General features: G+C 34.2%; 2 protein-coding genes across 2 annotated transcripts in view; one reads left to right on the forward strand and one right to left on the reverse strand.

The window, feature by feature from the left end:
* Nucleotides 1-12178, reverse strand: part of LOC123677035 (cyclin-dependent kinase 6) — a 75464-nt gene that overhangs the window by 44979 nt on the left and 18307 nt on the right. The window lies entirely within an intron of this gene.
* Nucleotides 7673-9642, forward strand: LOC123677028. Its single transcript, XM_045613436.1, has 2 exons — nucleotides 7673-9332; nucleotides 9415-9642. The coding sequence occupies exons 1-2, from the start codon at nucleotides 8030-8032 to the stop codon at nucleotides 9519-9521; spliced, it is 1410 nt and encodes a 469-aa protein (XP_045469392.1). The 5' UTR covers nucleotides 7673-8029; the 3' UTR covers nucleotides 9522-9642.

A 12178-nucleotide genomic window follows, 5' to 3' on the forward strand; every position in this document is an offset into this window, starting at 1 on the left:
ATTAATTAGTTGTTCGTTAATTATTTTTTCAAGAATCTTCGATAAGCATGGGAGGATGCTTATAGGTCTGAGGTCCCTGTATTCTTTAGGAGATGTTTTTTTTGGTTTTGGGATTACAAGTGCCTTTTTCCATGTAGTTGGATAAACTGAGTTGGAAATACAGTAATTTATGAGATGAGTTAAAAATGGAAGAATAAACGGGGTACAAAGATGTAGTACGTGTATATTGATGCCATCTATTCCACAGGCTTTAGATTTCAACTGAGAGATTATTTTGAGCACATCCATTTCTGATACAGTAGTGAACTTGAGGAGAGAGGTTAACGATCTTTTCCGGTTTTGCGAGTAGAATTTTATAGTGTCTTCCGGATCAACTACGGGTTGTGGGATTAATGAAATGAAGGAACGATTGATTTCATCAGGATTTCTCAAGTTTTCAGGTATTGGGGTGATGCCATCTTTGAAATCACCGCAGTAATATTTAAGTTCTTGCCAAAGATTATTATTTGTTGAAAATTTTTCTTGTAGAAACAGTTTTTTTTCATGTTCAATTTTCGAAGAAACTAAGTTCCTTAATGATTTATAGTGGGCTCGGTTCTCATCAGTGCGATTTTTCTTATATTTACTTAAGGCTTTGCCACGCAGTTTCATTAGGTGTCCAACATTGTCAAGCCAGGGTTGTCTTTTAGACTTCGACAATCTAATCTTTTTCATTGGTGCATGTAGATCAAGCAGCGCGTTTATATTTGAGTTGATAAAGTCAACTTTCCCGTCAGCATTATCTATGTCGAGAATATTCCGCCAAGGAATGGAGCGCAAGTCCTGATCGAACTGCTGTATATCAATATTCTTGTAGTTTCTGTATTCTTTGAATTCTGTTTTTTTTCTTAGAGTAGGTATTTGAATTTCACAAAAAATGAATTCGTGATCTGAAAACATTGAGGCCAGGGTGTCACACTTGACCACTTCCATATTATCAGACATAATGATCAGATCAATTAGGGATTCGCTTTGTAATGTTACTCTAGTAGGATGGGTAAAAACTTGGGCCAGGCCCATGGAACTGAGCAGAAGGTTGAACTCTCTCACCTCCTTAGAGGAGTAATTCAGGTAGTTTAAATTGAAATCACCAACGCAGCATATATTGTCAGAAAGAGGTGCTAATGAGGATAAAATATCATCAAAATCTGTCAAAAAGCTAGATTGACTGTATTGCGGTGGTTTGTAAATACATCCTAGAACAATATCCATCTTACTTAGACGCATTCGAATCCAGACTTGTTCAAAACTAGAGTTATTTGTATACTCATTTTCAATGCGTGTGATATTAAAACCTACCTTGATGAATAATCCCACGCCTCCACCTCTACCATTTTTACTTTGATAGATACCCCTATATCCGTCAATTATGATGTTTTCGTAGTTAATTGTTTTATTGAGCCATGTTTCCGATACACCTACAACATCGAAATTATTCGAGGTAATGAATTGTTTGAACTCTTCAAGACTTGGAATTAGAGATCTTATATTTATATGACCAATTTTTAAACTACTTGCTTTCATAACATAGAACAGAAAAAAAATGTAAAAAAAAACCTACATTAAATATATTTGAATGTTAGTGATCAGATCTCCAGCGATTAATGTGTATGGAGTTGAAATATTATTACAAAAATAATATAAGAAACATAGTGAACGCAGATGCAAACTTACTATAAAGTTTCACGACTCTCTCAACTAATGTTTTGAAAAATAACAGTGTCCCAAAACTCATGATTCCACTCCGCTGTTAGTTAATTAATAGACTCAAGTGATTTTCATCTTGAATATGAATTTTCTTGTTATTATGCAAAGCGAAGACTTTACCTCTCTTCGTCCAGGAATTATTTCCGAAAGCCTGTCGCACCTTTTGGAATAGTTGTATTTCATCCCTTCGTAGCACCTCAGATATCAACAGATTGGATCCCTTTAGTCGACTCTTACTGAAGAAAATTTCATCACGACGCCACTGGGTAACGAACTCGACAATCACAGGTGACGGCTTGTTATCCTTCTGTTTGTTATCATTTTTTCTCAGGCGATAACAGGTGACTAATTCTGTTGGTTGGATGTTGAGATTCATTTTCTTGTTGAAAATATTCAATAATTCCTTCGTCATATCGCTGGAATTATCCTTCTCGGGAACACCCCTCAGTAAAAGCTTTTTATTGTTGCTACTGTTTTGAATTTTATCAACTTGTTGTTCATTTTTTTGAATTCTGGATTGAATCGATAAAAGTTCTTCTTTTAGGTTTTTGATGTCTTCCTTGATTTCGATCTCGAATTGTTTGAGTTTTTTTTCTAAGCTTGCAGGAATTCCCTGATCGAAGGTGGAAGAATTCTGTTCTATATAATCTTTACGTAGTTTATCCAATCCCTCTTGAAATTTAATTTCCATTTTAGACATCCTTTCTTGGATAATCGTATTCGAAGTATCCTGGGTGTCAGGGTTTCGTCTTGTACCACCCATTTAGGATGAGATTCTTAGTCAGTTTGAATATTTCTAATAATATTTGAAAAATAAGCGGAGCAGTGGCGATACGTGTTCACGCATATCGGGGTTAGATAGAAACGTTGAAATGAACACGCCATCAAAAATGTCTAACGAAAATAAGAACACGGCGCATCACAGAGAGGGAAGGGATAACACCAATGAAGATGTGGAAACCGAACCGCGATACAATCTGCGGCGCAGGAAGGTACCTCCTAATTAGTATCAAATATATTCTTGATAAAGACACATGTTATTGTAGTCGAAACGTTGAAATAAACACGCCATCAAAAATGAAATTTATTTCTACACGGAATATCCCGAAAATGAATTCAACGAATATACAGGGTGAGTCTTTGACTTGTACATATATTTTAACCGAAGATTCCTGGGGTCAAAAGAAACACTTTTTTCCTTTATAGTTTTTTCCGATTCGGCCCGGTTACTAAGATACAGGCTGTTGAAAATCGATAAAAAAATGTGATTTTCGGCTATATCTCGTAAATGGTTCTATTGAAGGAAATGATTTTTGAAATATAGCTTTTCCTTGATGTGATACATCTTCTCCGAACACAAGATTCCCTACACATCTTTCAGTTTCTTCATTATGAACATTACATCACATAAAAATACCAGAAAATCTAAGAACCCAACTCTTAAAATTAATTTGAACGTTCATTGAAGAATATTTGGCTAATTTGAAAAATAAAAGTATTCTTCATGTTTTCTCGTACAAAGCGCCGTTTTCGAAAAACTTGATCTTAAAAAAAAAAATTATCTGTGAAATTCAAAAAATTGGGTACTTTGGTTAAATGCAACTCTGTTCTGTTGTGGAAAAAAAAACCACAGAAATGAATATTTACTATGATGTCATGTCTCAGATTTTAGAATTGAAGTACTAGCCAACTTAGTTTGAAAATGAAGTTATTTGAATAAGCTCACCTCAACTCTTCTATTTGATTATAAATTATTGAGCTTTGACACAGCTCAGATAATAAGATACTTCATTAAAATCAACATTCTATTTTGAAAAGTCCAGATTTACCATAAAGCCCATGTTTAAAAAAGTTTTCACAAAATAGTCCCATTTTAATGACAACAATCAATATCACACTAAAGACTGCCATCGAACAATACTGTATTCTTCTTGTGGTCATTCAAACTCACATCGAAACATACCACTAAGTACATACTAGACAAATTTTCATGTGATTGAGATCAAATACTTTTATTCTTTTGCTACTCCATAAATTCATCCTAAAGCATATGATTGACATACTTCCAAGAGTGCCATAATTGTTTTAATATGAAAACAAATAGGTGAGTTGATTACAAATTACTGAGCTTTGGCACAGCTCTGATAATAAGAAGATACTTCACTAAAATCAACATTCTTTTTGAAAAGTCCAGATTATTCATAAAGCCCATGTTTAAAAAAGTTTTCACAAAATAGTCCCATTATAATGACAACAATCAATATACCACTAAAGACTGGTGCTATCGAACAATACTGTATTCTTCTTCGGCTCATTCAAACTCACATCGAAACATACCACTAGGACTAGGTACATACTAGACAAATTTTCATGTGATTGAGATTGAATACTTTTTTTCTTTTGCTATTCCATAAATTCATCCTAAGAGCATATGATTGACATACTTCCAAAAGGGCCATGAAAACAAATTAGGTGAGTTGAAAGAAACTGGATATTCTATTGTGGATATTTAAATTGAATACTTCTCATTTATTTTCAATGCCAAAATCAAGATGAATTAAGTAGTAAAGTTGGCTATAATGTAGGTACACATTAAGAACAAATTTGATTACAAGTGGAGTCTAACATTTTCCATTGATTACAGAGCCAGAATATTTTACATATTTCCATATTTTCATACTGATGGCTTCAAAAATATTGATGCATTTCAATATTTTTATGAGATAGTTGGAACAAATCAAATGCTTCATTTCATAACAAATATCTTATAACAATAACAGTGTAAACTGTAAATGAAAATTTTAGGTTAGAACATATATTATTCGTATTTAATGGATTCGGTCCTTACTTGGCGGAAATTCATTATAAATAAAATAAAACGAAGTAATTTCCACTATGTTATTTAATTGTTAGCAACAATTGTTTCGCCACACTGTGGCTTCATCAGGCTACATTTCTGAACTGATCAGTTCAGAAATGTAGCCTGATGAAGCCACAGTGTGGCGAAACAATTGTTGCTAACAATTAAATAACATAGTGGAAATTACTTCGTTTTATTTTATTTATATATATTATTCGAACCGAACTGCTGTGTTTATATTTGGCATCACTCGAAATTTGAAAGTCAAACTTAAAACCACAGATTACTATAGTCTGTGTTAGAACTTTCACAGATTAATATTATTTATTTGAGATTTTAAGGTTAAATAGCAATTCTTGTAAACAAAACGATATCATATAAATGAAATATAATGAATGAATGGATATGAATTATGAGTATCAGAGCTAATATGGGTGGTAGCGAGCTTAATTCGTTATAATTATCGAAAATGAAATAGAAATCAAGAGAAGAATATTTAATCTTTAGCGTCAACGAAATTGGAATAACTCATTTATTTTATTATAAACACTACTTTGTTCAACAAATGGAATGTAAAACGTAAGTTTATGATGGTTTTTCTAATTTAGTAGCTTATTTCCAAGGTTCAAAAGGTATATCTTATGCTTGAGAAAACTTCAGTGTTCCGGTTTTCAGGGGTGAATTAGCTCATTTTGAAAATTTAAAATGGCTATATCTTTTTAACAGGGCCGAATCGGAAAAAATGGTAAATGAAAAAAGTATTTTTTTTGACCTCAGGAACCTTCGGTTAAAATATATGTACAAGTCAAAGACTCACCCTGTATATATATATATATATATATATATATATATATATATATATATATATATATATATATATATATATATATATATATATATATACAGGGTGAGTCTTTGACTTGTACATATATTTTAACCGAAGGTTCCTGAGGTCAAAAGAAATACTTTTTTCATTTACCATTTTTTCCGATTCGGCCCTGTTAAAAAGATATAGCCATTTTAAATTTTCAAAATGAGCTAATTCACCCCTGAAAACCGGAACACTGAAGTTTTCTCAAGCATAAGATATACCTTTTGAACCTTGGAAATAAGCTACTAAATTAGAAAAACCATCATAAACTTACGTTTTACATTCCATTTGTTGAACAAAGTAGTGTTTATAATAAAATAAATGAGTTATTCCAATTTCGTTGACGCTAAAGATTAAATATTCTTCTCTTGATTTCTATTTCATTTTCGATAATTATAACGAATTAAGCTCGCTACCACCCATATTAGCTCTGATACTCATAATTCATATCCATTCATTCATTATATTTCATTTATATGATATCGTTTTGTTTACAAGAATTGCCATTTAACCTTAAAATCTCAAATAAATAATATTAATCTGTGAAAGTTCTAACACAGACTATAGTAATTTGTGGTTTTAAGTTTGACTTTCAAATTTCGAGTGATGCCAAATATAAACACAGCAGTTCGGTTCGAATAATCTATGTTCTAACCTAAAATTTTCATTTACAGTTTACACTGTTATTGTTATAAGATATTTGTTATGAAATGAAGCATTTGATTTGTTCCAACTATCTCATAAAAATATTGAAATGCATCAATATTTTTGAAGCCATCAGTATGAAAATATGGAAATATGTAAAATATTCTGGCTCTGTAATCAATGGAAAATGTTAGACTCCACTTGTAATCAAATTTGTTCTTAATGTGTACCTACATTATAGCCAACTTTACTACTTAATTCATCTTGATTTTGGCATTGAAAATAAATGAGAAGTATTCAATTTAAATATCCACAATAGAATATCCAGTTTCTTTCAACTCACCTAATTTGTTTTCACATTAAAACAATTTTGGCCCTTTTGGAAGTATGTCAATCATATGCTCTTAGGATGAATTTATGGAATAGCAAAAGAATAAAAGTATTCAATCTCAATCACATGAAAATTTGTCTAGTATGTACCTAGTCCTAGTGGTATGTTTCGATGTGAGTTTGAATGAGCCGAAGAAGAATACAGTATTGTTCGATAGCAGCAGTCTTTAGTGGGATATTGATTGTTGTCATTATAATGGGACTATTTTGTGAAAACTTTTTTTAACATGGGCTTTATGAATAATCTGGACTTTTCAAAAAGAATGTTGATTTTAGTGAAGTATCTTCTTATTATCAGAGCTGTGCCAAAGCTCAGTAATTTGTAATCAAATCGAGGAGTTGAGGTGAGCTTATTCAAATAACTTCATTTTCAAACTAAGTTGGATAGTACTTCAATTCTAAAATCTGAGACATGACATCATAGTAAATATTCATTTCTGTGGTTTTTTTTTCCACAACAGAACAGAGTTGCATTCAGCCAAAGTACCCAATTTTTTGAATTTCACAGATAATTTTTTTTTTTAAGATCAAGTTTTTCGAAAACGGCGCTTTGTACGAGAAAACATGAAGAATACTTTTATTTTTCAAATTAGCCAAATATTCTTCAATGAACGTTCAAATTACTCTTAAGAGTTGGTTTCTTCGAATTTCTGGTATTTTTATGGGATGTAATGTTCAAAATAAAGAAACAGAAGAATGTGTATGGAATCTTGTGTTCGGATAAGATGTATCACATAAAAAAAAAATGGTATATTTCAAAAATCATTTCCTTCGATGGAACCATTTACGAGATATAGCCGAAAATCACATTTTTTTAACGATTTTCAACAGCCTGTATCTTTTTAACCGGGCCGAATCAGAAAAAATGGTAAAGTAAAAAAGTGTTTCTTTTGACCTCACCCTGTATATATATATATATATATATATATATATATATATATATATATATTCGTTGATTTCATTTTCGGGATATTCCGTGTAGAAATAAATGCAAGGAACTTTTTTTCAAGAAGCTTCTTGTTGTTGAAAAATACTTTCTTGTATGATCGGTTCTGTGAAATGTAAAATCGTTCAAGGATGTTAGTTGGAACGAGTACCAACAATTCAGTTTTCAGGTATTCCAAAGTGTTGGTACTCGTTCCAACTAACATCCTTGAACGATTTTACATTTCACAGAACCGATCATACAAGAAAGTATTTTCCAACAACAAGAAGCTTCTTGAAAAAAAGTTCCTTGCACTAAAAAAACGAAAAATCCAGTCCATCCAAATCAGAGATGAATGGCTTTGCAATCTCACTACTACACAGATTCCCACAGAAGTTAAGGTTATCTTGAGTCTGGGCCATAAATTTGGTGTAGCTCCCCTTTCTGTTAAAGACATACCTATCAAGAATATTGTAGCGGATGTAGAGAACATAATCAACTTGGCTCCTATCACCAGGCAGAATATCTTGAGAGCTAAATGCACTAATGCTATAACCTATAATGCTTGTGCAACTTCGTGCACAATTCACAGATGACACATAACTTTGAGCACTACCTTTTGACCAATGCTAGAAGATTTGTCAAGACACATGATGACTTGGTTATCACTCCTGCTGACAAAGGTAACATCACAGTAATACTTTCCACAGAACAGTATGAACAGAAAATGAACCAGCTTTTACAAGACTCGTCAGTTTACAAACAATTGAGGAGAGACCCTACAAATGAATTTCAATGTAAAAACAACAAAATTGTCAAACAACTGAAAGACAAAGGTTTTATTGATGCTTACATGGCCAGAAAATTAACCACCTATAAAGCGATTCCACCAAGAATATATGGACTTCCTAAAGTACACAAAGCAGACATCCCATTGAGGCCCATCGTCTCCACAATTGGCTCAGCGTCAGTTGAACTCAGTCAGTTTATGACACAGATTCTCACAGAAGCATTCTCAGATTTCCATGATCATACCATAGCTGACTCTTTCCAATTTGCTTCCAAAATTAATAACTTTATATTACCCCAAGGGTATAAACTCGTTTCCTTAGATGCTGTCAGTTTATTCACGAATATTTCACTAGAGCTAGTTATACAAATTATCCAACAGGAATGGTCCAGAGTAAGTCAGGTCACAACCATAGATATATCACTTTTTCTAATAATCATAAAGTTTTTATTTGAGTTCAGCTATTTTGTTTTCAAGGGTTCCTTCATTTCACAAATCTTTGGCTGTGCAATGGGGAGTAAAATCAGTCCCATTTTGGCTAATATAGTCATGTCAGTGCTTTTGAAATATTGCATTCCTCTACTGCCCTTCCAGGTGCCGATTACCTATCAATATGTTGATGACCTTCTCCTTGCTATTCCCGAAGACAGGACTGCTACGACTTTGGCAGTTTTCAATAACTACGACCCACACATTAAGTTTACTGCAGAAGAAGAAACTGAAAATGGTGTCCCATTCCTTGACACCAAAGCTATCAGATGTGCAGGTAACATTGTAAAATTGGATTGGTACCAAAAACCGACCTCTTCAGGTCGTTATATACATTATAGTTCCAACCATTCTTGGGCTATGAAAACTAACTTAATTAAAGGTATGTTTCGTAGAATTAAGAAAATCTGCCATTCAGACTTTCTTCATAACAGTGAAGAAAAGCTGCTTAAGATCTTTGAGAACAATGGTTACCCTAGGATGTTTTTGAACAGATGTATGCATTCTCTAACTTCTAACCAAATCGACGAGGTCCCACAAATAAGAACATCGACATTAGTCGACCCTGCCACACATGACAAATATGCAAGCCTGCCCCTCATTCCACCATTAACAGGTAAATTGACCAAAATTTTAAAAGAAATTGAGAACATAAAAATTGCGAAGTACAATCCTTTAGTAGTAGGCGTTCTTTTCAGCCAAACTAAAGATAAGATCCACACCATGTCTAGATCTGACGTGGTTTATCGCATTCCATGTGAGAACTGTGAGTCTGTGGATGTTGGACAGACATCACAATGTTTAAAAAGACGTATCTCAATACATAAGAGTGACGCCAGATTACGACCTGATAGATGTGCATTAGCTAGCCATTCGTCCTCTCTAGACCACCATTTTAAGTTTGATGAAGTTGAAATATTATGTACCAATTCTAACTATATTAAAGACGTTTCCTTGAAATGTGTTTTATAAATGAAAATGAAAATAATATTTTTTCGGCAGTCAAAGGACATGAGACGGATATTAGAACGTGGTCTGAGTTACCGAGAGGGCCGTTTGAATTGATAACATAGCTGTCGGGTTCTGAAGTCAGGTACAAGTCAAGCGTATTTCTGAAATCCATAGGATCAGTGGGAACTCTTGTAGGACAATCTACAAGCTGCGTTAAATTGCAGCTGATTGCGAATGCTTCGGCTTGTCTTCCAGCTTCGTCAGTTTTGTTAGAGTGAGCTAGCCAATCTGAATTATGGACATTAAAATCGCCAAGTATTACGATCTCTGAAGATGGATAGTTGACCTGGATCCAGTCGACCTTATCTGACAAGTACTCAAACAACTGGCTGGGTCGTTCACTATTTGGTGAGCGATACAGGGCGCATATAAATCTAGTTTTTTTGTGGACAATGGTCCTAAGCCACATAGCATCCACTTCTTCTATTTCCAAAGATTCTTCACGTTGACAAGCAACGTCTGCTCGAATGTATACACAAACCCCTCCTTTGAATCTAAACTTGGAATGCAAATCGTACCCAGGACACAAAAGGTATGTGGAGTCGGATTTTGGACTGATTTGAGTTTCAGATAATGCAAGGATATGGGGTTTAATTGATTGCAAATGTTGATGGACGCAACTGACATTAATATTATTATGTCCTATTCCCCTTATGTTGCAAAACTCTATAAGTAGTTGCCTGGTGGTATTGTCTTCATTGGTGTTGTCACAATAGGTGTTTGCGGCCTCAGTTGTAGTTGATTCTCCATGTTGTATCTCCCGGGATAGTCCCCCCCGGAAATCCGACTGGGAGACGAGTTTACTTCCGGAATATTTTACCCCAGAAGACGACATCATGATTTTTTCTTATATTTGAAAAGCCACCTACTCTTGGGAACCGGCCCACCAGTCAAGCTCGGAAACATGCACTGATAATGGCATTATTAAGGAGCTAATACGACTGGACGTTGTATCTCTTTTCACCAACATTCCTGTCGAGTTGGCAGTTTCAGCTGTTGAGAGCAAGTGGGAGACTATCAGAAACCACACAAGTCTACCAAAAGAAGAATTCATCTATGCCATTAAGTTCCTGTTTTCTTCGAACTATTTCCTTTTTAATGGTAGGTTCTTCAAACAGGTGCTCGGTTCCCCTATGGGTTCCAACTTTAGTCCTTCTTTTGCTGAAGTAGTAATGGATTTCCTTCTGGACTGCATTCTTGCCAATATTCCTTTTCACATTCCTTTCATCAAGGAATATGTTGATGATCTAATATGTGCTGTACCCAAAGATCAGGTTACTTTCATTCTAGACAGGTTCAACAGTGAACATGAGAGCATACAGTTTACGTTGGAGGAAGAAACAGCGAATGGTGTCCCATTCCTGGATACAAGGGTGATTCGAACACCGGAAAATAGGCTGATTCTGGATTGGTACCGAAAACCAACAAGTTCAGGGAGATACACTATTTTTCTAATCATCCACATGGACAAAAGGTGAACATGATTTTAGGATTGAAGAATCGTATTGAAAAAGTTATTGTTACAGTTGATGCTAGAGAATGGATACCCAAAAAGGTTGTTGTCCAGATTAATTAATAATAATAATAATAATAATATTAATACCACTCCTTCGAGACAGCCAACGAATGGAGAGAGGGGCGCATCCACCACTGTGGACACTGAGAACGCAGATAGAATTTTTTACTTATCTATTCCCCTAATAAATGGTATGACCAATGCATTAATTAACCTCCTGAAGACCACAAAAATTAGATTGATTCAGAAATCTTATTTTAAAATTGACAGATTATACAGTCGAGTGAAAGATAGGATGACTGTTGATAATATGAGTGGTGTGGTATATTGTATTCCTTGTTCAATATGTAGTGAGGTGTATATTGGTCAGACGTCTCAGCTTTTGAAGAGAAGGATTGCTCAACACAAAAGCGACATCAAGAATCCAAACAAGATTTGCGCCCTAGCGGACCATACCCGGGACAAAGACCATCCAATGAATTATGATTCCACCAAAGTTCTTGAATGTGAAGTGAATGGAAAGAAAAGATGTTTCTTAGAGATGTACCATATCAAACGCGAAACCTGTTCGATGAATTACAGAAGGGATGTAAACAATATTAGCTCCATCTATTCTTATTTGATTCATTATAACCAGTTTAGTGGAAGTGAATTGAATGAATCACATTCCACAAGTTCTGCAGTCGTAGAGATAACGTGATTGATTCCTTTGTTCTGGACCAGTTTAGTGAGAGTAGATTGGTGTAGTAGATGATGGCATCTTTTAACAATCGCATTTGTTCTGAGTTCGGTGAGAGTGAATTACTGGGACCAATGTGATTTAATGCTACTCTATGTTTCATTTGTCATGTGCGTGTATTCTGTGGCAAGTCTGGTTGACAACATTTTTGACAACCTCTCATTTGATTATTCTGTTTACTTTGTTTACATGATTA

This window comes from Harmonia axyridis, chromosome 1, assembly GCF_914767665.1.
Source record: "Harmonia axyridis chromosome 1, icHarAxyr1.1, whole genome shotgun sequence".
In the NCBI taxonomy this organism is placed as follows: Eukaryota; Metazoa; Arthropoda; class Insecta; order Coleoptera; family Coccinellidae; genus Harmonia; species Harmonia axyridis.